At 45.1% G+C, this 27,372-nt stretch overlaps 1 protein-coding gene across 1 annotated transcript; it reads left to right on the forward strand.

Moving 5' to 3' along the window:
• The first annotated feature begins 669 nt into the window (after positions 1-669).
• Positions 670-25,741, forward strand: KCNA6 (potassium voltage-gated channel subfamily A member 6). The gene is made up of 3 exons (XM_027665948.1): positions 670-7,192; positions 7,501-7,587; positions 23,326-25,741. Exon 1 carries the CDS (start codon positions 1,096-1,098, stop codon positions 2,653-2,655), a length of 1,560 nt encoding a protein of 519 aa, XP_027521749.1. The 5' UTR covers positions 670-1,095; the 3' UTR covers positions 2,656-7,192; positions 7,501-7,587; positions 23,326-25,741.
• Positions 25,742-27,372: the final 1,631 nt, after the last annotated feature.

Genomic DNA, 27,372 nt, shown 5'->3' on the forward strand with positions numbered 1-27,372 from the left:
GGAAGGATGGAAGCAGACTCTCCCGTTAGCCCCATTTTCGAGTTATTTCAGTAGAAAGTACACGGTCGTGAGTTTCCCTATGCTTTCAGAAGCTAAGTGTGACATGGATGGAGCAAGCCACAGGTTTCTAAAGCCAAAAGAGCTGGTAGTCTGCCTCTGAAATGCAGATTTGGCTCTCGGGGAGACTTAGTGCTGACCGGGTGGTGGTAAAAAAAAAAAAAAAAAAAAAAAAAGAAAAGAGCAAGCTCACCTGTTTGGTACCTGGGAGAAGGGGCAAACTCTGTCCCCTGCAAATAAGAGGAAGGAAACTGAGGAAACTGCATTTACCCAGTTGCAGTTTGCCGTGACAGGTTGTCTCCATCTGCGGATGGTCCGGTGCCACCGCCGCGCTTGCATCATGGCAATGACATTTATAAATGGAGGTCCGCGAGCCACAGGCATGGAGCGCCTGGCTCAAGGTCAACTCCAGCCTGCGGCAGGGACGGGAACAGCACCGAGGTCCGCCGGGTCCCACGGCCGAGACCTGAGCGCTGTTGGACAGCCCCCATCGGGGGTTTGGCTGGAGGGGCAGGTTTCCATGGTGGAGAGGTGGGGGGGGAAGAAGGGCGGGGGCGGTGCCGCCCCTTGGACGAGCTGTAGAGAGGCAGCTGACAGGAGAGCTGCGCCCGGCAGCGCGGACCCCGCGGGGGTCTCCCCCCAAAATCCGGCTGCTGCCGGGGAGAGGTGGGGCCGAGCATCCCCCGCCCGCGGGTTCGCGCGTGTGTGTCTCGCCGTGCTGGGTGCGCGCATCGCTCCGTCCCTGAGCGCGCCCGCGCTGGCGCTGTGTCTGCGTGTCTGTGTGTCTCCGTGTCCCTGCGTGTGCCCGTGCGTGTCTGCGTGTGCCCCTCCGTGTCACCCCGTGTGCTCGTGCCCCTCCCCGTCCCCCCGGTGTGTGTGCGTGTGTGTGCAGAGCCGCGCAGCCCCGCGGTGCCCCCCGGCTCCGCGGGAGGAGCCGCTCCGGGAGCTGCGGCCGCCCCGAGGCGCAACAGGCGGATGGCGGCGGGCGGCGGGCGCTGAAGGCGAGCGGGGCGAGGCGGAGGGAGCGGACCGGGCGGGATGCGGGCGGAGGAGCCGCTGGCGCTGGCGGCCCCGCGGGCGGGCGAGGCGGAGGCGGAGGCGCCGGGCGAGGAGCGGAGCGCCGGCGGCGGCAGCTGCTGCAGCAGCGAGCGGCTGGTGATCAACATCTCCGGGCTGCGGTTCGAGACGCAGCTGCGGACCCTCTCCATCTTCCCCGACACGCTGCTGGGCGACCCCAGCCGCCGGGTGCGCTACTTCGACCCGCTCCGCAACGAGTACTTCTTCGACCGCAACCGGCCCAGCTTCGACGCCATCCTCTACTATTACCAGTCCGGGGGGCGGCTCCGCCGGCCGGTCCATGTGCCTCTCGACATCTTCCTGGAGGAGATCCGCTTCTACCAGCTGGGCCAGGAGGCCATCGAAACCTTCCGGGAGGACGAGGGTTTCATCCAAGAGGAGGAGAAGCCCCTGCCCCAGCACCACTTCCAGCGTCAGGTCTGGCTGCTCTTTGAGTACCCCGAGAGCTCTGGGCCGGCCCGCGCCATCGCCATCGTCTCCGTGCTGGTCATCCTCATCTCCATCGTCATCTTCTGCCTGGAGACCCTGCCGGAGTTCCGCCAGGAGCCCAAGGGCGCCCAGCCTGGCTTCGGGGAGACAGCACCGCTCGGCGACGAGGCGCTGCTGCTGCCGCCGCCGCCGCCCCCGAGCGGGACCCCGCCGCCCCTGCGCCCTGCCGCCGGCGCCGGCCCCTTCTTCACGGACCCCTTCTTCCTCATCGAGACCCTGTGCATCATCTGGTTCTCCTTTGAGCTCCTCGTGCGCTTCTTCGCCTGCCCCAGCAAGCCCGAGTTCTCCCGCAACATCATGAACATCATCGACATCGTGGCCATCATCCCCTACTTCATTACCCTGGGCACCGAGCTGGCCCAGCAGCAGCAGCAGAAGCAACAATCTGGGGGCAGCAGCAACAACGGGGGCCAGCAGCAAGCCATGTCCCTGGCCATACTCAGGGTCATCCGTCTGGTCAGAGTCTTCAGGATCTTCAAGCTCTCCAGGCACTCCAAGGGGCTTCAGATCTTAGGGAAGACTCTCCAGGCCAGCATGAGGGAGCTGGGCCTCCTCATCTTCTTCCTCTTCATCGGGGTGATCCTCTTCTCCAGCGCTGTCTACTTTGCAGAGACTGATGACCCTGACTCCCTGTTCACCAGCATCCCTGATGCTTTTTGGTGGGCAGTGGTGTCCATGACCACCGTGGGCTACGGGGACATGTATCCCATGACCATTGGTGGCAAGATTGTGGGCTCCTTGTGTGCCATTGCAGGTGTGCTCACCATCGCCCTCCCTGTCCCTGTCATTGTGTCCAACTTCAACTACTTCTACCACCGAGAGACTGATCATGAGGAGCAGTGCCAGTACACCCACGTCACCTGTGGCCAGCAACAGTCACCTTTCTTTGAGCCTAAGAAGGGGGACAGTAATCAGTCTCTCAGCAAATCTGAATTCCTGGAAGCAGAAGACCTGGAGTCCATGAAATACTCCAACTTCATTCCTCCCAGTAACCAGGGTTTTAAAGAGAAGAAGATGCTGACAGAGGTGTGATCAGTTATGTTCTCCTGAGTCCAGACATGGAGCTGCGAGCTGCTGTACAGCCGCCTTCCTACAAGCAGCTGGATCTATTCAGCATTTACATGCCAGACTGTGAATTGTGATACCGTAAACAGAATGATTGTGATAATGGGCTCTTCTGTCCTGATTTGCTGTTTCTCATTACTGTGTGAGGCCAGAAGTGTTCTTGCTTTATTCCGTGGAGTGCTAGCTGTCATCCCTACTCCCCTGTGAATTTCTTTCTCTGCTTTTGAAGACTGCTTTTAACCCAACATTTGCTCTGAAACCAAGCATTGTTACTCCACTGGCAGAGAAGCCCTTGCCACTACTTCGGCTGAAGGATTCCGCAGAGTGAACAGTTAAAGGGGCCGCAAACATCTGGCTCAAGCTGTGCCCTTGGTTCCTGTGCCGGCGCGGTGCCCTTGGCCGTGGGATCGGTCACGCCTGCCATGCCATTGCCTTTGAATAATGGAAACGCTGCAGCCAGGAGCACAGCGAGCTCTGCAGCTGTAGGGGAGAGTCAGCAAGCAGATGCCTGCCTTCTTTGCAACCCTTGGCACGCTAAAGATCCTCTTTTTGGTTTCTGTTTCAAGAAAAAAAAAAAAAAGGTGCATAGATCTGAAGGCTCTTTTGCTGCTTGTCACCGTATATACCATGTATCAAAAACAGGCTTGTAGCAGTCAACAGTATTGGTGATGATTCTCTGTATTTTGAGCTTATCTCAGCCTTATTTATGCCAGTGCCCTGATGTGAATTGGCCTTTGTAGTACCAACTTAATCTTCATAGTGGTAAGTGCCTTCTGATGCAAGGCGCATTTGAGTAAATTCATTTGTTATCTCCACACAATAGCGTTTAATAAGATGTACTTTATGCCTCAGATACCCAGCTCTGTATTTGGGCATGTGAGAGCAGTTGACTCCACTGCTTTTTTTCATCGAGCATTCGTACAGCTGAGGGAAGTTTGCATGGTAGTATTTTGTTGACAAGGCTGAAAAATTCTGACCACAGGCAGCTGCACCTGTGCTGTGGGAGGATCTCAATGGTTTAATGACTCACAGGCATAAATTGCCTCAGGGTAAGTGTGTTAACATTTGAGACTGTGGTTACAAACTTCCCTAAGCTATCTGCACAAACCCAACGGTTTCAAATAAGGGGAGAAGCAACCAGCCTTGAAGGGATGCTTTTGCTGTATGACTGATCCAGCCAGTGTTTGGTGTTCCATGGATAGAAGGGACAGCAGCGTTTTTTGCACTGGGTTTTATGACAGCAGTGTATGCCAGCAATGCAAGATATGCATAGCTTGGCCTGCAGTGCCAGGTTTGCCAAGGGACCAGAGATTTGTGTCTTAAGATGCACATTTTGCTTCTGAGATCATTGAATTAGTTTCAGTCAGCTCTGCCTTACATCTAACTTTAAAATGTTTCAACTGCTGCCAGCAGGTGAAAAGGGGGAATGGATGCTTTCAGATTCTACTGGCAAATTATTCTGCAAGGAAAAGCCTTTCTTGTTTTAAATCTAAGTGTATACTTTGCATTCACATGTCTGCATGTGTATGAAAGCAAAGGCAGCCGTTAATGCCTTGCATGACCTTGTATGATATGCATATTAGAATGTACTACATATTGCATGTGACGCATGGAACGCATAAACCAGACATAATATCCATGTGCAAAATACATAGAATGCATTTTATGTATATATAATGCTTTTCAACCATAAGACTAAGAATGCTAAAGGCATATCATAGAATCGTAGAATGGCCTGGGTTGGGAGGGACCTAAAAGATCATCTGGTTCCAACCCTTCTGCTGTGGACAGGGACACCTTCCACTAGATCAGGTTGCTCAGAGCTCCATCCATATACTTTAATATAGTTAGAACTGGCTGTGAGAAGGGATCTGTTTGCATCTTCATTACCCTGCCTGTTTTCAGTCATCTTGAGGTATGGCTCCATGCCTGGAGTGCTTTTACTGTGGCCTCTCCTCATCTGGGCCCTGGTCATATGGTAGAAGTTGTTTGTGCAAATCCTGACTCTGCTCCATTTCTCCAGAGCCCTGTTATCCTCTCCAAGGTTTTTAGCATGCGGGGATCTCCCGTGGGGTCAGCACACAACCTTGTATTAAAATCTCTGTTCTCTCTCTCTCTGAAATCGGGAGGAAAATGGCACTTGTGTCAGTCTGGGAGATACAGGCATGGTGTGGTGAAGGCTCGTAGCTCAGAGGAGTGTGCCTGAATAATGTATAATTTCTCTTTGCTTCCTTGGGATTGAGGCAAAGGTTTGTGGAGCTCTGGGCCTTGGGAGCCATTCTGCATCCCTCGAAGAGTGTAATCAGCTGGTGGGTAAGTTGTCCTGGTGAATTAGTGGGACTGAGGAAGGATCAGCATGGTGGCATCTCTGTTGATTTTGTCTAAAAGGACCCAAGTCCAGGTCATTGAGTTTATTGAGTAAAAATCTGGTGGTGTTGTTAGTTGTGTTTCAGAGTCACTACAATGAAATCTTTACTGTGAGGGCAAGAGAGGGACTTCCCTTCGAATTTCATGTTGCTGGAAACCAGCAAAAGAACCTGCTGTTTAAGAGGAATGTTTCAAGGCTGCTGCCCTATCCTAGCAGAATGCCCATGTTTGGGGATATTTTATGCCTGAGTATATCAGCTGATAGAAGTTTCCCCGAAGTAAGATATAAAAAACTCAGGTTAAAACATAAGTTCAGGAGGAGTCATGAGACGCGTGCTGAGCCTGTGTCAGAAAATTCCTGTGCTCGTTTCTTCCCGTCAGCCTGGCCCCGTTGCCCCTGCCAGGCAGGAGCCCTCCCTGCTCAGAACAGGTTGTTCTCCTGACCAACTTGACAGACATCTGGCCATGGAGACTCCGGCAAAAAAAGAGATTTCCTGTTCTCTGGTGAAATTCAGCAGTGAGTTTCTAGTGGGTTTCAAAAGTCTTCATACAGACGAGGGGCATGCATACCCAAGGTGCGAAGGAATTCTGTTGTAAACAGGCAGCTTTGAGCAGATTTTGTCATCCACATTTTTAATTTTTCAAAAGAAAGTGCATGTAAAAATGTGCAAAGCAGGAGTGGTGTTTGTTTCCTGGATTTTCTGTGTTAGAGCGAAGAGAAATGCAAAAAGCTAACAGAAGTGTGGAAATTGTAACCTTGGGAGTCATTTGGGCATGTAAATCCTTCTCTAAGCACCTCCTGAACTGCAGTGAAGTCCCAGAGTCATCAGTAATCCCATATATTATAGAGCTTGTGGAATTTGATATTTTTATTAAGGTTTTGTGGGGGTTTTTTTGTGACCGAAGTGACATAGTGGCACCTGTGCCATCGACTTTACAGAGGTCTCATTGTCACCAAATCACAGAAAGGCTTTCAAGAATTTTACCTCAAGTTCTCAGCCCATAGCACTCACCCCTGAATGTTCAAAATGCAAATCTGTCTTGTTCCTTCTGAAGCTATTTCCTTCTGAAGGTAGAGCACATCCTTGTGAAGCCAAGTAGGCACCTCCAGGGAGTTGTTTCCATAACAACCTCCCGGACTGTTTCTCTCTACGCTGTGACTGTGGCTACAAGCAAAAGCCCTCGTTGGATATTTTGTTTTCAGATATTAGCACCTCATCTTCACAGAGGTTTTCCTTGCTTCCTGAAGATGATCCCATCACCTTGTATCATGTACAACTTTTCCTGTCCAACTTCAGAAGGACAGTTACCAGCCTTTGAGAGAAGGGAGTGCAAACCTGGAGATGGGAAGAGATTTAACTTGTACACAGAGGGGTGGAGAGTGTGTGAAGGGACAATCTGAGCACTCAGTCAAGGAGCTGAGGGACAACTGGCCTGTGGATGTAGAGTCATCTGGGTGCCCAGTGACAGGGCTAAAGCATCACATGAAAAGACCAGAAATTCCTCTTTCAACAGTCTCACTAGGAAATAGTTTTGCAGTGGAAAAGACTATTGTTCCTTCCTTATCCCTTGGCTGGTTTGTGACAATCAGCTCCCCAGAGAATTTTCCCACAGGATGTTTTGCACCAAAGCAGGACAGGGCAGAAATCATCTCCTTGGAGGTGGGGAAGGAAGAAAAAGAATTCTATTGAAGACACAATTTTTTAATTCACTTAAAGGACTGTAAGTGTGAAAGGCATGAAAACCTGTTTTATGATATTTCAAGGTCTGCATTACCAGTAGATTCCTGCACTTCCTTCCAAGATGAAATTCCTATTCTGCTCCTGTGTGGAAAATGTTGGAATTCAGGATTTCTGAGCAATTTTCTGTTTGGCCCTTTTCTTTCATGGATAAAAACTCACTGCTACAGCAGCCATGGGGGTGAAGGTGACTGGACTTGGTGTTCTCTCCTTGGCCCTCTCTTTCAGTGTACAGAGATCTCTATGGAGATAAAGAAGAGTGAGTATAAAGGAAATTCAGGGCAGTAAGAGAGAGGGTAAGGACTGAAGTGTCTTCAGTACAGTGATGGAAAGAACAGCATCAGCCTGGAAAGCAGAGGAATAAACAGCTCCAGCATCAGCTGCTGTAGCTAAAATAGGTAAGGTTTCTTTTTGTTCTATGAAATTAATGACTAAGAATTTCTTGAAACTAATGAGGAAGGATTTTATAATTAAGATTTGCAGCCTAAAGGGAGAATCTGGTTCTAGGTGAAGAAAGAAAGATAATTATACACTACAAAAATATAGTATGAGCCAGATCCTCACCATCTGCTGATTCAAGCTGGCAAAACTCCTTTTAGTACAACTACCTTGGATTATATCGGGCTCCAACTTCAGTCTTCTGCATCAAGTCAAAGCTTATGTACTGTTTGTTAAACTGCTTATTTTTGTTTGTTCTTTTCTTGAGGTCCTGTTTACACCAGGGAAGCATCTGCAGATTACAGCAGGAGTTAACCACAGCTTTCCCAAAAGTGCTCATCTGACTTGAGTCCAAGTAAGTCTACTGAGCTCAGCAAAGTTAAGCTTCTCTTTAAAGTTTATATTGACAGAAGTAAGAGCAGCAGCATTTTGTCTATTTATTTCTTAATGGTGGTAGTATGTGGAGAAATCCACAGGGAAGTTTAAGACTAAAGAAGATCCTGCCCTCAGTGGCAGCCCTGTAAGCACAAGATAGCGCTATTTTACGTTGCTGTAAATGAAAGCACAGCCTTGAGCTCTTCATCTTCCTCTTTGAAGTTGCACTAGAGACAGATCCTATTCTGAAGACATTTGTAGCCATGTTATCAGCAGGTTCACAGTCTAATGCCTGAATTGCAGTCACCTGCTTTACACAGAAGGAGGGGAGCAGGTGTTTGCAGGATGAAAAGACTTAATCCCCTGATGAAAGGAACCTGTGAATGCTGAATGTCCTTAGCTGCCACCAAAGACAGTTGGTGAGGAAATTGCCTGCTAGCTTCAAGAAGGAGCTCTTCTTTTGGAGGGTCAGGTCCTAAGTAACACACGACCCAGCCAGGGAGATAAATCCAGAATAATGTTTTTTTTGGGAAAGCAGACAGAGACTGCACTAATTGTTTTCAAGTGTAGCTTATGCTGTTAGTACCTGTTAATTCCACATGCTTTCCATGGGTTTTCCTGTGATCCAGGAAAGTCTGTCTGGGGCTTGTTGGCTGATACAAGAGCTTGCATATCATAGCATGGTTTTACACTGTGGGAAACACATGCCTGTGATCAGTGTGGGTTTTACATTGCCAAAGCATAAACGTTCACTGATAAACCCTCACCATTGGGAATATCCACGTTGTCTGTAGTGCAAATTAATAAGAGGGGCTGAAGCAATGTGCAAGTACTCGTTAGTGAAAAGAAAGACAGGATTTACAGAAGAGAAAGTGCTCATCAGCTTTCATGGTCACCCCAAATACTGAAGCTGTGTTGACTATTAGAGACAAGATCTATGGGAAACTTTTGTCTTATCCTTGAAGATTCAGTAAGTCCTTCTTTGGCTTTATTTTCAGTAAGATATTTATTCAGTGGTATAAAGTTTGGGAAGGCTCTTAGTCAAAAAATGTTGTAAATCACAAATTAATCCATTTAATTACCAAATTCAGCTGTTGTTTGTTTAAAGAAAACTGAGGTCTCAATTCTGCTCTCTACTTAAGGTTAGATAAATACTTTCTTAAGAATATGAGTGGTATGACTCCTAATTTAAGTGTGAGAGAAGAATCAGGCCCAAAGAAGAGGGTTGTAAATGCAGATGACAAGAGTAAATCTCTTCAGGTATTGCAGATACACATTCCATTCACCTGAAAGGTTGTATACAATTTTACACCAGCAAAAGGCTTAGTTTTTAGAGTACATATTGGTGTATACTCCAGTATATGTTGGTGTATAATCTTACATTCTTTGGAGGGAAATTAAATGGTATTTTACAAGAAAACTGGAGCATTACCCTCTCTTCTTGCTGCTCCTTGATGCATCTGTTGTTTTCAATTAGCTTGATGGCATCCATTTTCAGAAAGCAGATGCTGCCCTCTTTTACACGGGTGCAATTCTGGAATAACTCCACTGACGTCAGTGAAGTGACTCCAAATTTATCCCTGTTGAAAGCAGAACTGGACCACAGTCCTTTTGTCTGCGTGTCTGCTATGGAGCTCTCAGGAAGGTGTGCCGTTGTCACACCATAAGGTGGAGGCAAGTGCCTGCGTGCTGTGCCATGCTCAGCTCTTTTGTATCCTTGACATCACACTCACATGCCAGGGCTGGAGCAGAATCCAGGCTAGTGAGAGGCTTGTGTGGTCATCAGGTTCCTCATGCAAAGTGCTAGTCCTAAATTCTTGACTGTTCTCCCATCCCGGTTTGCATTGGTTTCCTCTTGCTTGGATGTTTTCTGTGTGGATACAGAGTGTTTTAAGCCATAGAAATGTGATTGTGAGTCTTAAATAATATAACAACAGAAGGGTGGCAGAGGTAGATGTGGAGACAAACTCTACCCCTCCTACAGGTTTTTGCTGTTAGAGCTACGTGAAAATTGCTGCAGTCGTGGTAGGTTGGCTGTACATCTGCTGGTTTCAGAGTCTCTGCTTTGAGGGAATACTAAGTTTAAACAAATTGGGCTACATCTTTCCTGCTCTTAACTCTTTGGGTCTTGGTCATGCCTTCCCTGAAACTGGACAGCAAGCTTCATAGGCTGTACAGAAAAATGCTACATGAGATGGGAGAGGTCAGGGTTAATAGAAAAAATAGAGGAATAGAATCACAGAATGATTAGGGATGGAAGGGACTTTAAAGATCATCTAGTTCCGTGGGCAGGGACACCTTCCACCAGACCAGGTTGCTCAGAGCCCCATCCAACCTGGCCTTCAACACTTCCAGGGATGGGGCAGCCACAGCTTCTCTGGGCAACCTGTGCCAGGGCCTCACCACCCTCACAGGGAAGAAGTTCATCCTACTATCCAATCTAAACCTACTCTCTGTCAGTTTTAAGCCATTGCCCCTTGTTCTGTCACTCCAGGCCCTTGGAAATAGTCTCTCTCCATCTTGCTTGTGGGCTTTCTTCAGGTCCTGGAAGGCCACAATTAGGTCACCTCAAAGCTTCTCTTCTCCAGGCTGAACAATCCCAACTCTCTCAGCCTTTCCTCACAGCAGAGCTGCTCCATCCCTCTGATCATCTTAGTGTCCCTCCTCTGGACTTGCTGCAAGAGCTCCATGTCCTTGCTATGCTGGGCCCCCAGAGCTGGAGGCAGCTCTGCAGGGTGGGTCTCCCCAGGGTGGGGCAGAGGGGCAGAATCACCTCCCTTGATCCATTCTCTGAGCCAGTAAAAAACAGAGTAAAGATGTTCCTCAAGGATTAGTCCTGGGATTGTTCAGAATATTAGCAGTAGAGCTGAGACTACAAAATTTGGCAGTGAAGTAACCTAAGTGTCATCTTCAAGACTGTGGATTAGGACACAGACCTGGATGACCGAATAATTGACTTTAAAGAAATGGAAATATATTAAATAGCACAGAAATTATTGTTGTAGAGATTTTGGTGGAAGACAGACAGAAAGAAAGATTGGGGATGCTTAGATCAGCCAGAGTGCCAGTGTCACTTACTGAGCCACCAGAGTAATGCAGCCATAAAAATTGCAGGTGCAAGTCTTTGGAAGTCTCCGAAGAAGCATATTCAGTATCACCTGGGAAGTATTAATTTTGTAAGGCCTCATCTGGAATGCTGTGTGAATGGCTGGTGGCCTAAATTTGGTCAGGAAGGATGCACAGAAGAAGAGCAAGAACAATCAGGTGAATGGAAATTGCTTTGCAAATGGAGCTGGAGGAGGCTGACTTTTCTAGGCTAGGAAAAGATGGACAAGACTCCTCTAGTCAAGAAAATACTGGGGGCAAAGTAAACAAAAGCGAAGAAAGAGCTGAGAAATTTTAAGATCTTCCCCCATATCTTGTGTCCTCCAGCTTGTTTGACGTAGTGCACCCATTTACCTACAAAACACCAAGTCCTGGTGATTTTATTATTTAATACTTGGGGTTTGTGGGTAGGAGGCAGAACTAGGGGAGGAGCTGTGAGTCTTGGGAGGTGTTTTTTCTTGATGTGACTGGGAGAAGAGAAGGAGGTCCTAGGAGTGGGGTATGGTGGGGCAAGGAATACCAGATCACTCTAGGAACCACTCTAGAGACACAGAGGAAGTTCATACCCCTTTAAGTCTTACCAAACTTGCGCTTCCCCTCAACCTGGAACTGCTGCTGACCTCATCTAGTCTTTTCTCCCTATCCAGAGCTCTCCAGCCCTATGCTGATCTTCCTTCTTCTTGGAGTTTCTGGTCATTCCTCAACTACCATGAGCTCCCTGGAATCACAGGAACAATGCACCTCTTGTTGAGAAAAGCCTCGAGTCAGCTCTGCTGCAGCTCCGTCAGGTTCTCTGATTTGAGCAACCTGGTCTAATGGGAGGTGTCCCTGCCCATGGCAAGGGTTTGGAAGGAGATGATCCTTCCAAAGGAAGGTCCCTTCCAACCCAAACCACTCTATGATTCTATGATTTGTATGAAGAAATGGTCAGTGATGCATGGTCTTCAACAACTGTCGTTCACAGAATTGTTGAAAAAGATCTCCAAGATCATCAGGTCCAACCTTCAGTCAAATATCACAATGCCCAATGAACCATTTCATGAAGGTCCATATCCACTTTCTTTGAATACTTCCAGGGATGGTGACTCCACTTCCCTGGGCAGCCCATTTTAATGCTTAACCACTCTTGCAGTGAAGAAATTTTCCTAATATCCAACCTGAACCTCCCATGGTGCAACCTGGGGCCATTTCCCCCGGTCCTACTGCTGGTTGCCTGGGAGAAGAGGCTGATCCCACCTTGCCACATCCTCCTTTCAGGGAGCTGTAGAGAGCAGTACTGTTGAATGGATTTACCTATTACCTGGTGTCAGATAGCCAAACCTAGGACATCTACTTTAGCATTGTAGTTTTTGTTCAGATAAGTATCACAAATCTATATTTCTTAAGCTCTAGATTATTCTCATATTTTAATGTATCAATTCTCTTAGGTACATTCCTTTTAATACTGTAGACTGTGGGCTTTCATGCTTACAAAATAATGCCCTCAAAGCAATTGATCTTTGTAGTCTGTCCTTGGAAATGGTGCTGTGACTTTCAGAAACATTTTGGAGGGTATTCAGTATTGCTTATACATTAGTCTTTTATGTGATGATCTACTACAGCTTTCAGCAGTGGATTGTAAACATTTCTCTAGGACATATTTCCATCAAAAGGTGCCCCTTCCTCAAAATCAGAAATATTTGTGAGAGAGCTTTTGTTTCAGCTCATTTTGGTGTTCTTTACAAAAGGCATGTTTGGAAAATTTTGCAATGTGCATGATCATTTTCTTAATGTTCCCTCTGAATATTTGTCCTTTTTAAATGTTTTTTAAGAAAGTGTATGTAAAGAAGGTAAAATACAAAATTTTACATTCGTGTCTTATATATGTGGATCTATAATGAAAGATATAACTTGGATTTGGGGTTTGTGGGGGTGTTTTTTTTTTTGAAAGGGAGGGGACTGCCCTTTGTTTAGGACAGTTTGTTTTTAAGAGACTTCTTTTAAGCAATGTAGTGGTAGCCATTGGTTGTTTCTGGTTACTAGCAGCATGGCTCCAGTGTCAGCTCCAAAACTTCCTTGAATTAAGGTAAATGTCATGGATACATTAGTGACAGAAGGGATGTCCCAGTGCTTTGGCTGTGGCTGAGCCAAGCCAGTTGTTCTTTTCTGAGCTGGAAAACCTGCCCAGGTAAAAAAGTTCTCTGAGAGCAGAATACTTTTACAGCACAGTCTGACTTGCTAGGATGTGTCATTTTGAATTCTGAACTCCTCCTTTTTCCATTCAGCTGCTCATCTTTTAGGAACTTTTACTTGGAGAGTAATAGAGGGAAAAAAAAAGGAAAGGGGAAAAAATCCACAAAAAATTATTACTGAAAAATTTCTGGGTGAATTGAGAATGGAGGGAGAAGTCACTATCTGGAATGTGCTATAGCTCCCCTCCTTACTTACCTTTTTCTTGGCTCTTTAAAAAAAGCTCAAACCTGTGCAGATTTGTGAAGTGCCATTAACACTTAACTAAGGGGTTTTCAGAGAAGATGAGTTGGGAGTTGTTTGCATGGTAACCACTAATCAACATTTCCATAGAAGATGCCTGAATACATGTTGATCAAGCCAGCTGCAGCTGTGACAAAGCTGTGATGGAGTTTGGAGGCTGGTGCATCTTTCCATCCCCAGTCACAGAACCTACGTAGCAGCAAAAAACACCCACTGGTACTTCTTGCTCTGGCATTTCTGCTTATTAGTAATTTCAGCAAAAAGAGATGTGAAGCTTTTCTTTAGTTAAGAGACCACTTAATGAGGAAGGTCTTGGTAATTAAATTCTAGATTTGGTGTCAAGGGGACAGTCCCCACTACTGTCACAGGGCCTTTGGATGTCCCACATATCTCAGTGCCTTGGCAATAAAACAGGGCAGTATTTGGCCATTTAGTTTCTTTTTCCTAAACCATTTAGACATGGAGATCTTTTTGAGTATGTCTCATCTCTTCCCTAACACCTAGATGATGTCAGGCATGGTAAGGAGCCCCTCCTCCTCAGGACACAGTGTTGTGTTACTGCCATAACAGGAGTAACGAGCAGATGGACAATGAGGATCAAAGAAACATGGGAAGATATTTGGCCCTGTGTGTGAGACTTGCGTAATACCCAAATGCTAATAAGTCCTGCTCTATTGGCTCTGATTTCTGTTTTTCAAATCATCATCGTGGCTGGGCTTCGCCAGCGAAGATTTGGGAAGGGCTCTACCCACATTTGCTACAAGCGCACTGGTGGCTGAAGAGGCCAATGCAACATAGACAGGTCCAGTTGCAAAAGGCACAGCAGAAAGACTCCTTGGATGGTATTGGCAAGACACGATTCTTTCTGCGTTGTCTTTTCTCCTTGAGAGTGACCCTGCGTGTGTTCTCAAAGGAAGCAGCAGTGTTATGGATGGTGTGTCTGCAGACCTCCCAATTGGAGGCCAGAATAGACCAGTGATGATGAAGTTTTTCAAATACTTCAAATACAAAATACTTGGTGCAACCCCCTTTATTTGTGGCTCTCCGTTCCCTTCTGGGTTGCCCTGTGAATTAAGTGTGCAAAATATTTCTGTGTGACAAAGCCCAGAGCTGACTTACTCTGAGGTAAATTGAGAGCTCATGGAATGCTCTGTGGAGATAAGAGGCTGATATCAACTTATCATAGCTAGTTCAAGAGAAGGAAATTCGAGCAAGTTTTTCTCTTAGACCTTGTAAGTTGGTATCAGGGACCATGGTGGTAAAGCAGCAGCAGCAGAAGATATGCTGGAGATGGGAGGAGTGCACAAGCTCTTTCAGAGATTTGTATCAACTCTCCAAGCATGAAGGGCTGGTACTGAGCAGTGAAATCTGCACTTTGAATCAGGCAAGATGGTTTTTTTCCTGCAGATTTTCACTGGCATTGTTAGGAACTAATCCTCCTAAATACTTTGCTGGTTTTTCTTCCTGTATGATCTTTCAGAGGAATAGGAGGATACATAGAATAGCAATTATGGCTCTTCATGGTTTATATTTAGTCATATATTGGTGATTCAGAGACGAGCACATGTAAAAAGGCTCAGATGAATCCTCTTGCAAATTGCTTTCTGTCCTGTAGCACATTTAGGTGCCTGAGTCTTTCATGGAAGGCATGAGTCTCACAAAAACATGTTTTTGGAGAGGGACTGTTACCATATCTTTGTGCCCACCATGATGCATGAGGAGTTTTTTTTGATGGCTGAAATATATTAATGGTCCTACTCATGCAGAGACTTGGTTTCAGGCAAATGGAGCCAAATTCTCACATTTTTCTTCTGATGCCAACTAGGCAGTGTGATACAGGGTGCTTTAGAAGCCTTTATTTTGTTCAGATGGTCAATTTTCATTATGGTTAGGAAACAAGAGCTGTTTATCCTGGAAATCCAGTGTTTTAAAGCATAACAGAAGTTTTTGTTTGAGTGTTTTGAGTTTTGACTGTCAGATCTGCCACAGCACCACACCAGTCTGTGGGTAGGCTGATGCTCACTGGCACATTCTGGGTCTGGATCTGGTATGCATCTGACATTTCATTTTTCCTGTGCCTCAATTCCCCTAGCTGCAGAAGGGAAATAAAATCTTTCTCTCCTCAGCATGCAGTTGGGTGTTCATCAGTGATAAGGTTCTATGGGAACAATTAGTGTATCCATTGGTAAACTTATTTGTCTTCAAGTAATGCAAATGACCATGTTTTTCCTATAGGGAATCACAAGCAGATGGTGTGAGGCAGGCTTGGGAAATTAGGATCATAGAATGGCCTGAATTGGAAGGGATCTTAAAGATCATCTCATTCCAATCCCCCTGCCATGGGCAGGGACACCTTCCACTACACCAGGTTGCTCAGAGCCCCATCCAACCTGGCCTTGAGCACTTCTGGGGATGGAATATCCACGTTCTCTGACCCCCTGTGTCCTAGATGTTCAGCTGGGGCAGCTGGTTACTGTGGGAACTCTAGGGAGCTTCTCTGTAAACCTGTTTCTGATTTCACATGGTTGTAACTTCCATAAAGGGCATCATTATTTTCACAGCTGGAAACAGGATAAATGGGATGTTGACCCTCTTTAACTGACCTTCAGTTGCATTGCCTCTATTAATAGTATCTTTTTAGGAAGAAATTCTTTACTGTGAGTGTTGTGAGGTACAGAAACAGGTTGCCCAGAGAAGCTGTGGCTTCCCTATCCCTGGAAGTGTTCAAGGCCAGGCTGGATGGGACTTTGAACAACCTGGTCTAATACGAGATGTCCCTGCCCATGGCAGAGGGTTGGAAGATGATCTTGAAGGTCCGTTCCAACCCAAGCCATTCTGGGATTCTGTGAATATTTCCCTATGCCCCTTTCCGTGGTTTCTGTCAATAATCAGAAGCCTCACTACTGGCTTTTCAGGCAACTACAGTGGGAGTATAAATACTTAGCTAAGCAGCCAGGCAGTCAGAAGATACCATAAATTCACACTCCCAGAAATCTGGTAGAAGACAGCACTTAAAATAATGTCTGTTAAAGCCTAAACACACCATGGCCTTTGGGAAGTTTTTTTCTGGTGAAACAGTTGGACCAGTAGTGGAGATCTGAACTTATCACTTGTATTTGCGTGGCTGTTTTTGATCACAGTCCTTGTGCCCAGGTGGTTGTTGCTGTGCTGATCCTGGAGCGTGTGACCTGCACTGTGCCACCTCCATACACACCTCCAGGCTTAGAGTCCACCAAAGCAATGCCTTCTGGTCGTGATGATTTCTTTTAACTCCATTACTCTGTCAAAGCACGGCAGCTTTCCTATAAATTTGTGCAGTTGCTTTGGGTTTGTTAATGTTTTATGGTGCCGGCCTGATGTGCTTCAGCTGCAAGGGCAAAATTAAATGTTGCTGGATATGTGGTACCAGAGTTAAGCCATGGGGAGGAATAGAGTGAGAAAGCCAAGCTGAGCCAGAGGAACCCTAGAGACCCTTGGGAGGAGGGGAGAAGTAAGGAATGGAATGGACTATTACCACTGCCACAACCATGGCAGAAGTTTCCTTGTCCCCAGGGCCCTTTTCCACATTTCTCGTCGTCCAATCCTGGCTTCCCAAGACTTGGAGAGAAGGCAGGACCATGGCTGTTTTGCTGCCCCTCAGCAGGCTGTTGTCCTTAGCAACTGTTGTCTTTGCCTCTGCTGCAGACCCAGCTGTAATGTTTTGGTGGTTTTTTGTGTGCTTGTTCCCTGGGTACACTGAAAAAAAGCATTTAAAACAGCAGTGAAGATAAAACAGATGAGGATTTAACGAGGGCTAGCAACTGAAGTTAAAGCTGATAAGGAAAGTTGGATTCAAGTTGAGTAAAACTTAGGTTGCTTCATCTTCTCAACTACTTTACGCTGAAATAATTGACCTTCGTGATCTTTTTCAAAAATTTTAATAAGGACAAGCGTATCTTGTTGAATTTTAATTTAAAATCATTGACTTTGCAGTTCTCCCAGAATGTTTCTCTTGAAGGGATGCTTTGTGAATCAAGGGAAAAATCTAAGCCCTGTGTCATAGGCTCATCAAACCCTGATGAGAAGGCTTTGAGATCTGACGCACAGCCCAAATTTTAACATCTGTGGTTTGGCTCCACAAATGGGAAAGGATTGGGAAACTGTGTGGATGCTTTAACAAGAGCATATGTGCCAAGTGTGTCCACGAATGTGTGTGTAAAGGCTTGGTGGACAGTTGGTGCTGGAAAGCTGTAGGCTACAAAAACTACAAGTTTTTGCAGTGATCTGAAGTAAAATGCAAATGATGTGGTAAATAGCAAGGTTATGAACTGAAGTTGGTTTTATATAGTACTTTGAACATACCAAATGTGTTGTGAGCAATAGCTGTTCATAGAATCATAGAATAATTAAGGCTGGAAAAGACCTCCAAGATCATAAAGTCCAACCTCTGACAGGTCACCTTGTCAAGCAGACCAGAGCACTGAGTGCCACATCCAGTCATTTCTTGGACACCTCCAGACATGGTCACCTCCCTGGGCAGCCCCTTCCAATGCCTGACCACCCTTTCAGTGAAGAAATTCCTTCTGATGTCCAACCTGAACCTCCCTTGGCACAACTTGAGGCCAGTTCCTCTTGTCCTGTTGCTTGTTCCCTGGGAGCAGAGCCCGACCCCCACCTGGCTACAACCTTCTGTCAGGGAGTTGTAGAGAGTGAGAAGGTACCCTCTGAGCCTCCTTTTCTCCAGGCTGAACCTTTTCTGGGGATAAGATTACTGTTGTTAGTCAAGCAAAATGCCCACAGGAAGGGAGGTGATATCTCTGGGCAAAGACAAGCACCAGCATGGGAGAATCTGTAGAATTACACTGAATTCTGGAAAGCCTGAAAATTCAAAGGAAGAACGTGCAGCGTGAAAAAGTCTGCATTATACTGACTGTTGCTGTCAGGAAGTGCTACTGAGAGCCCGTGAGGAGTTTGTGGGGTGTCACAGTGCCATCCTGTGGGCCATAGAGGTATGAGAGAAGCCAACAACCTGGATGTGTGACCTGCACTGGGATAGGGTGTTGGCAGTGGTGGGTTTGGCCATTGTCGTGGTTTCACCCCAGCCAGCAGCCAAGCCCCTCACAGCCACTCCCTCACCCCACCACCAGCGGGATCAGGGAGAGAACTGTAAGGGCAAAAGCCAGAATGCTCCTGGGTCGACATAGGCAGTTTAATAGGGAAAGGAAAAGCCATGCACACAAGGCAAGCAAAACAAGGAATCAATTCACTGCTTCCCATGGGTGGGCAGGTGTTCAGCCATCTCTGGGAAAGCAGAGCTCCATCACGCCTAACAGTGACTTGGGATGACAAACACCATTACTCCAAACATCCACACCTTCCTCCATCTTCCTCCCGCTGTATATACTGATCATGGTGCCATATGGTCTGGAATATCCCTTGGGTCAGTTGGAGTCACCTGTCCCAAATGTGTCTCCTCCCAGCCCTCCCTGCAGCTCCAGCCTCCTTGCCGACATGGTGGTAGGAAAAACAGAAAAGGCCTTGTCTCTGTGCCAGGACAACAAAAAATGTCTCTGTATTATCAACCCTGTGTTCAGCACAAACCCAAAACATGGCCCCATACTAGTCAGTGGGAAGAAAATTAACTCTGCCCCAGCCAAAACCAGCCCAGCCATGAAGGCTCCACTCACATGTGGAGCATCTTCTGCCTCAGCATTTAAAGTTTTTAATCCCTTTCATTTGCTACTGCAGATCTATCTAAGTAGTCAGTCCTGGGGTGTGCCATGGACCCTCCACAATGTTCATGCAGCTTTACACCCTGGCTGTGCAGAAGCAGGACTTAGGGGCAGAAACCTCCCCTGATAACAGAGAAACATTTTTTTTTTTTTAAGATGAGTGTGGACTGGCTCTTTCAAGACATGAGAGAGGGAGAGCAGCTTCTTTTTGTGCAGTGAGCAGGACCCACAGTGCTGGGAGAGTCCCCTTGCCACCAGGAACCAGAGGAGGCTGGTGTAGGGGCACAGTAGGATGCTGTCCTTTCTGCTGAAGCTCTGCGGCATGTAAGGTTAATGATGCAGAAGAGGAAGTCTGGCTCCAGAGTACTCCTTGGAGAATGGAATGAGACCTCCTGCTCTTCACTTCTTCCTTCTTTCCTGGCTGAGAGTTTTGCCACTGGCAACGTGGTGGATCTGCCTTGTTTTGTCATTCTACCACTGTTCTTTTGTCTCCAGAAGTTTGGAGATGAGAGCTGCTTTGGTGGCAGCTGAGGACAAGCATTTGGCCTTGGACTGGATTTAGACACGTAAAAGAGAATGGAGGCGGGACTTGGCCACATCACCCATTATCTGGAGAAAGTCAATGTAGTCTTTGCACAATGTCATTAAATCCAACAATGTCCTTTTTGGCTGTCAGTGTTGGAATTAAACACAACATGTGCTTGAAAGTGGAGATTCTTCAAGGGAGTTCCAGATGGCTCCCAGGGAGAGAAGTGTGAGCCGCATATGGGCAGCACTGTGTTGGGGTTAAACTGGAGATTTAATCTGGGGAGGGATGATGGAGTTTTGGGGATTCCCCTGAATGTTTTGATTCACTTAATCAAGCTAAAACTACCAATCTCACATGAGGCAGTTCTGCATCTTTCCACTTATTTTATTTCCAGCTGATTTTATGTGTCCACTGCATCAGTGTCCTTTACTGTAGCAGGACATGGAAGGAGTTCATCCTGTCATTAGAAACTACTCAGTCCACAACTCTGTTGGTCTTTTCTGTTTTAAGATGGGCACTATAAATACGCTGGATCTGATCTGTTTAATCATGTCTCCCTTATCTTTGCACAGTGTAATAACCTGACTGCCACACGGGTCTGTCAAAATGAAAGCAAGTAAGATTTGCTTCAGTGGAGTTACATCTGCTTGAAATAACTTTCCTCACATCTTTGCTATCCCCAGAAACACTCAAAGCCTGAAATCATTCTCAATTAACTTGGTAGGAGTTGTTCTTGTTTGTAGATCTCCCTCTTACTTGCATGTAGAATTTAAATGGGATTGGATCTGTCATCACTGAGAAGGATTCAAGGATTTTCCACGTTAGCAGGAGTCAGTTCTGTGTTAAACATGAATCTTTTCAAATCATAAATGTAGAAGGTGTCTGAAATGGGGTTGAAAAATTGCCCAGGTGAGTTTATATCCCATTCCAGAACATAATCCATTTTTTCATGTCACTGGTCTCAGAAAGCCTCACTGAGGAGGGAGGAGCCATTTACTGTGAATTCGGGCATCAGTATCAGACTCTCAAAATTAAGGGCAATAAGGGATAGAGAAATGGGTCCCCCAAATTAATCCCTTGCATCCCTCTACGTATATATGAGGTCCAGCTTGTAAAAAATGACAGCAATGTAGTAGGTTTTGTTTCTTCACAAGACCTGCTTTTTGAAATTCAGTCCCTTTATAGTTCAAGCTGAGCATCCAACATCACTGGCCGCTTTGGAAATTCTTGGTTTAGATTTGCACTTTACATAAAAATAGTATTTAAAAGTAAGTAAGCAATAACTGAGTGATGGCAAAGAGTACTTTGGTATTTCATTTATCTTATGCTTCCTGTTTTTCTTCATGTCCATTCCTTTTAAATACTTCGTTGCTTTTACATTTATAGAATTATAGACATAGAAAAATCTTCTTTGATCCATCTGCCATTCCTCTGGCCCAGTCAGAGCCTTTCCTATTGCTTTCTCTGTGTGAGTGATAGTAATCATTATTTTAACGGTGCCTTCCTTCAAGCACTATTATAAACTTGGATCTAGTCTCTGATTTTGTGTCAATCCTTCACTGCTGTGGTGTATAAGCTAAACCCTTGCTTATTTGACAGATTTAAAATGTGAGTTTTTCTGTCCTGTGGCTACACTGTTTGGGTTTTTCCCAATATTTGCATTTTTAAATGATTATGTGTTATACTGTAACTGAGTATAACAGCTCTTTCATACTTTCTAAGCGTTTTACAGACATCTGCTTAATTCCTTTTTTTTATAGAACAGATGAGGAAAGATGGTACAGAAAAATTTGGGCTTTTTGATTTACAAATACTTCAAGAAATTTTTTTCATACCAAACCCAAAAACCTTTTTATGTCATTCCTCTTTTTATCTACTGAGACCCCATTTCTTTTGCTATTGATTTTAAGTTTTGCACAACCCTTACTTTGAACAGACAGATGACATTATACGCAATACTTGCAGTGCAAGAGGAGTCTTGTTTACTGCCAAAGAGCATTTGCAAACCGTAAAGGAGCAGGAATCTTCTCCCTGTAGATCAGGATTTTACAACTTCTAAGCATTTGTGGGATTATTAATATCCACGATGCATAAAAGGAGATCCTCGATATCACATAATGCATATTTAGACTCTTGTCCTCTCCCCTTTACCAGTGGAGCATCTCAACTGACTTTGGGGAAGGTCCACATCAGATACATCAGTGTAAAACTAAAACTAGAATCAAACCAAAGACCGCTGGGATTGTTCCCTCTGCAGGAAAATCCAGGGATTTGTCACAGGTTCAGTTAATGTAGCTGTTGCAGACATCTCTCTCTGCCCCTGAGTTATGTGATGGGGTCTCTGACTTACCAAACTCCAAGCAATCACTGGGATCCAGAGTTACTGCTGCTCTGAATCTTTTGAGAAGTGTGAACTAGCCTTAGCATCTCAATTTGTTCACTCTCTGTAATCCCTGGATTGAAAACTTTCCAGCATATAAATCCACAGGAAAAAGCTAACATGAAAGAGAACTCACTGAGGGAATTTTGCTTTGAAGATCAGCGTTATATTTAGCCTGTAAAACAGAGATTTCTCACAACTTTGGTGAAGTCAAAGCAAACAGGCCATACATTTTGTTGGTAGACCTGGCTTTTTTTCCCCTGAGAAAACGCATTTTACAAATTCTTGCTTGTAATATCTTGCGCATTTCTGTGTATCTGTAATCACTGCTTAAATATATACCCTCTGTGTGAGTGTGAATATGTCAATATATATTTATATAAGGATACATATTTATATATTTTATGTGCTTCTGACATTTTCTCCTTCTGAATCTAGATAGAGCTTTTGACAAATTTCCTTTACTTAGAAGGCTTCTCCAGCCTCTAATGCTTCTCCCACTTCTTTCTGCTCCTTTGGGCTTTGGCAATGTTACAACCAACCTTCTGGCCCAGGGTATACTTTTTATAGCCTGTTCTTTTTCTTTTTCTGGCTACTTGAGTCCTTGTCAAGCAGTAGCAGGAGTTGCAGCAGCACAGGGAACTAGAAAGTGCATGATTTTCATAGTGGAATAAGCTGCTTTGACACTCCTGCAACTGAGTGAGGAATGGAATTGTCTTTGTAGAAAATACTGCGTAAAAACAGTTATTTTATATCTTTCTCCCTCTTTTGTTGTTGAGAACTGCTGATATTTTTCATAACTTATTAACAGCCCTGTAGGTTCCATGTGTAACCAGCACAGATGGACTTAGATGCAGCTAGAATGGATTGCATGAAAGTGTGGCAATGGAGAAGTCTCTGAAGAACGAAAGGTTCTTGCAGACCCAACCTGTTTTCCATCTGTTGCTTAATAAATTGTTTCAGATCTGATTTAGAATAATAAAACAAACATTTTCAGTTTAAAATTCCCTCTCTTGCTCTGAGAGACTTCCCTGCCCCTGACATGGAGGAGAGGGGCTTATGAGCCAAATCGTTAATATAGATCTGTCTCAAAAGGACTTAAAATTAGACACCAGTGGCTGTGGGAATTCCCGAAGTCCCAGTTACAGTAAAAGTCAGACCTTATGTCTCCATGCTTGGAGAGCATAGCACTGCAATGCATCCTAACAAACTTTGTAACCTTCTAATGTATGAAAAATGTGTTTCCTCTCCTGCAAGAAGGGATATGTATAATTCCCAGCAGCCGTAAGGAAAAATCGCCCCCAAAACCAATCCCACTAGGCATCAAAGAAATGTAGCACTTTCTATTTTAGCCAGCTGCAGTAATCTTGACAAGATATCTCAAATTCAGTCCTTTTAAACGTTCTTCTTAGGAAATGAACCCTTAGGTTGGTGTGTCTTGACTGTGATCCATGTAAAATAACACCTTTGTCTTGGGCATTTTTTTTTTAACACAAGGCTTTTTTTATTTTTCCTTGCTAGGCTGGATTCTGGATGCTGCAAGGCTGTCATGTCAGGATGCTGCAAAAGAGGTGGTTGCATCTTCTTACTGTAGAGTTGGTGACGTTTCCCTGTGTGCAGGGAATCCGACCTTTATGGACAGGAAACTGTTTTCCTTGCTTTGGGATTTTCTTGGTCCTGTTGATTTTAAAGGGGTCAACACTCTCAGTTCAAAGAAACTGAAACTAGATGTGAACAGGGATTGGAGGAAGGAGGCAGGGAGAATCCCCTACAAGATTCAAATGTGTCTTATTTCTGGGAAAACCAAGTAAAACAGGATTCAACTGCAGCAATTTATGAGCTGTTCATCAAAAACCCCAGACAAGCACTGAGTTCTGTGGGAAGCTGGAAATGACACAGGACATCTCCAAAAGACTGTTGTTGAAACTTCCTTTAAACTTTTTTTTCAAGTGGAAGATCCAGACCTGGCAAATGGGTAAGGTCATCCCTTAGAAGAGCTCTCTCCAGAGAATTGAACAAGTCACCGAAGTCTGTCCGTTTGTCTGCCTGTCTTTTGGCCTCGGGTTACTGTGCTTTTTAAAACTGTGATTTCATAGCTCAGATAAAAGGTAGGTATTTCACATAGCTCTACAGGTAGCAATCATCCTGTTCATGCAAAGTATCTGCTGTGTAAGGGGTAGGCCCAAACTAGAGGTGTTTCTCATTTACCTACAAAGCGTCTTGCCTAGTGTATGTACAGTCAGTTCTTGTGAACATGTGAGTCCATTGCCTGCTCTAAAGGAGTTAGTGACTTAGTTTTAGTGGTCATAGAGATTTTCACCAAAATAGCGCTGTTTGTGGTAGTCTTTTGTGTGATTTAGAAGACACAATAGCCAGACAGTTCTGAAATTATGATATAATTGTACTCAGCATTCCCAGAAAATGCTCTGAAGTTTTCTCCTGTTGCACCATTGTGATAAGAACCTCTGTTGCTTTTCAAGCTCCACAAGTCCATGCTGTGCTGTGCCGAAACTGCTTGAAAACCCAATTAGGATTGAAAAGGGAAGGGCAGAGAGGGATGCTATGGCCTGGAATTCCCTCCCTTTGGCAGTGGCAAAGGTCAGTCATGCAGCCAAATTTCCATAACCACATGTGGATCCACCCTGTGTGTGTTGCCAGTTCTCTGCACAGGAGAGTGGGAGGATGGGTAGAAAGACTTGATTCTGGAAGGGGAGAGACTGAGAAGAGTGGACTAAGCAGGATGACTGGGATTTTCAGAAGTTAGTCTGATGGATGCTGGGCACTGAGTTCCCTAGAACTATTTATCAATAACACCCTCTCTATTTTCATGAGTGGCATTTAGCCTGTCTGGCAGTTTTCACAGTCAGTGTGTGAGGGAAAAGAGGTAGAAGGCAGTTCACTCTGCTTTGGCAGCTGTAACAGGCTGGGCTGTAATACCTGAGGGTCTGAACTCTGATAAGCTGTGACATCCTGACTACCTGTCAGGTTCACAGAGGCTTATAAAGGAAACCCTGAGCTACCAGATTGAAAGTTGCTTCTGGAGCAGGTCTTCTGAGTAGTCCTGAGCGTGGATGTGAGGCTGTGGTCCTTAGGCAATGTGTGCTCCATGTTCCCAAGAGACCTACTCTATGCAGGCCAGCTTGCACTGTGGGACTTCTCTGAGTCTCTGTGTATCCTGATCTTGCCATGTGGCTGACAGTGAGTGACCAGAGCTGCCATGGACAGCAAAGGCAGTTGTCTTCAGAGTCAGCCTAGGTGCAGGCTGCCTTTGGAAAAGCATAACTATCCTGCAGAAGCCCATAGATACCCTTCAGACACACGGCACACCGGTCAGAGACTTTAGACCATGCTGTGTGCCCACACAATCAGCAGGGATGATAGTTACAGGACTGCTTTGCTTTTGCTGTGAGACCTGGTTCTGATGCATTATTTCAAGGAAGACAGTTGGAATTTGCAGGCCAGACCATGTGGTGAAATAAGTAATTCCAGCTCCCTTATTGGAGCGGCTTGATAGAAATCTGGTTCAACATTTCTGAGAAATTGTTGATGGTGGGGTTTTTTTGTTTGTTTCAATAAAAACCTGAAGCCTTTCCAATAGAGAACGTGAGGTATAGAGAATTTTTTGATGGAGCACATGCTTCAGGCTGTTTGCTGGATTCAGGCTTTGAGAATCCAAGTTCTTTGTAGGCAGTCCCACATACAGTGGGAGAAGAGGTTATTAGGCTTGGAAGTTGACCAGGGAGATGGGACTCAACTGAGCTTTGAAAAGCAATCATTGTCCTTATTGATGGTGCCATAATATGTGCTTGACTTAAACCCAACCTTGCACAGGCAAGAACCTTTTAAGTCATGTGATTAGATATCTGTGGTTGTTCCTACCAGTGTGATCCAGTGTTGAGTAGGCTAGAACATATGAATAAAATCCGTATTTTTTAAAGTGTGCTGTGTTTTCTTTGTCAAAAAGACTGGCTGCTCTCTTGGACTTTATTATGTTCATATGAAATATTTGATGTGAAATTAATGCAGCTTTCTTAGGACAGTCCACGTCCACTTGCAGAAGTGCACCTTTTCTTCCTCAGAGGTGATTGCTGCAGTCCTGCACTGTCCTGCTGCCACTGAGCTGATCTGGGCACTTTCCAAGAGAGCTATCTTGCTCCAGCAAGTTCACCTTCTCGGGAATGCTCAGTGGCAATCTCCAGATTAACTCCTCACATCTTTTTCTTGCTTCTTGACTTGGAAGCCACAAAGGTAAGTCCATGTATATGGCATTTAGCCACTGGGGAGACATTCTGTCTGCCATGCAGTCACACTGGAAGAGGCCAATGAGACAAGAGTCATGGAAAAAGCCAGACCCTGTTTCCCCCACTGGATGCACCAGTCTGTATCCTGCTGAAGGAATCAAGGGCAATGGTTCATGCACAGAATTTGTTTTCTTTTACCTTGACACTGTGACAGCACTGGTAACCAGTGAATACATGTGCTCATCTGCTCCCTGTCACTTATCCAAAGCCATGACTGTCTCTAATCCTTGAGCCCTGGATACTCTCACTGTCACATTTGAGTTCACACCCATCTTTTTTTTACCTTACAAAGCCTTGTTTGTCTCAGCTGCTGTATTTCAAACCACAGAGTCAGCCTGACCCTGCTTGCCTACTTAATTCATCTCTTTCCCTTCTTCATTCAGCCCACATGATCCTTGACTCCTCTTTTGGAGGAAAGTTGCTGTCCCAAAACACTCTCATTACAGATACCATCCCTGAAGCCCTTCACCAGTGGTGCTCAAAACCTGCAGCAATGTGTAGAAATGAGATTACTCACAACTGCCAGTATGTTTTACAGGTGGATGTATTATGTCAAGGTATGTTATAGGCAATTGTATCAGATAAATCATCTGTTCAGGGAAAAAAAAAAAGAGTTTTTTTTAATCCAGTCAGGTTTAGCGTAAGTTTGTGAGTCTGTTTTTAGAGGATGGATTGATGGAAGTATAGGCTGTGCAAGGCTGACTGACCAGTTGAGCCCTGTTTACCATAAAGGTCCATAAGAGTCTTTATGCATTAGAGAATATGCATGGACAGTGGAGGTGTAAAAGAAGTAGCTGGAAGAGGGAGCAGCAGGGAGGAGTATAAACGTAATAATTTTGAGTACAGCATTTGTATTTGCTCTTGTAATTGGTCTGTTGTAATGATTTTCCTAGAAGTGAATTAGTGGTCCCAGCAGAGAATACAATTTGGAGAGTCATTGAATTATAAGAAATGAAATCAAAGACAGACTAGCATCTCTCCTATTAAATAAGTGTGGCAGAAATTGTGTTGCAGACATATGGAATGAATGCTGACAAGTCACCAGAACTGAGTGGTATTCACTCACGACTTCGAGGGAAATAGTGGGATTACTTATGGCACTGTATAATTAACTTCATCCTCCATTGGTGCCTGAAGTTTAGGGAGTAGTGAGCGCGGTGCCTTTCTTTAAAACAGGTTCCACAATTGTATCTAAGGTACTGCAGTCTGGTAAATTTGACATTTGTATTAGGCCAATTAATAGTATAACAAGGAATTTAATCAGTGA

The sequence above is a fragment of the Corapipo altera genome, unplaced genomic scaffold (genome assembly GCF_003945725.1).
Source record: "Corapipo altera isolate COAL_440 unplaced genomic scaffold, ASM394572v1 249, whole genome shotgun sequence".
Taxonomy (NCBI): domain Eukaryota; kingdom Metazoa; phylum Chordata; class Aves; order Passeriformes; family Pipridae; genus Corapipo; species Corapipo altera.

Bases quoted from the DNA above. Each gene is read 5' to 3' on its own strand.
- KCNA6 (XM_027665948.1), top strand. From the start codon at position 1,096: ATGCGGGCGGAGGAGCCGCTGGCGCTGGCGGCCCCGCGGGCGGGCGAG.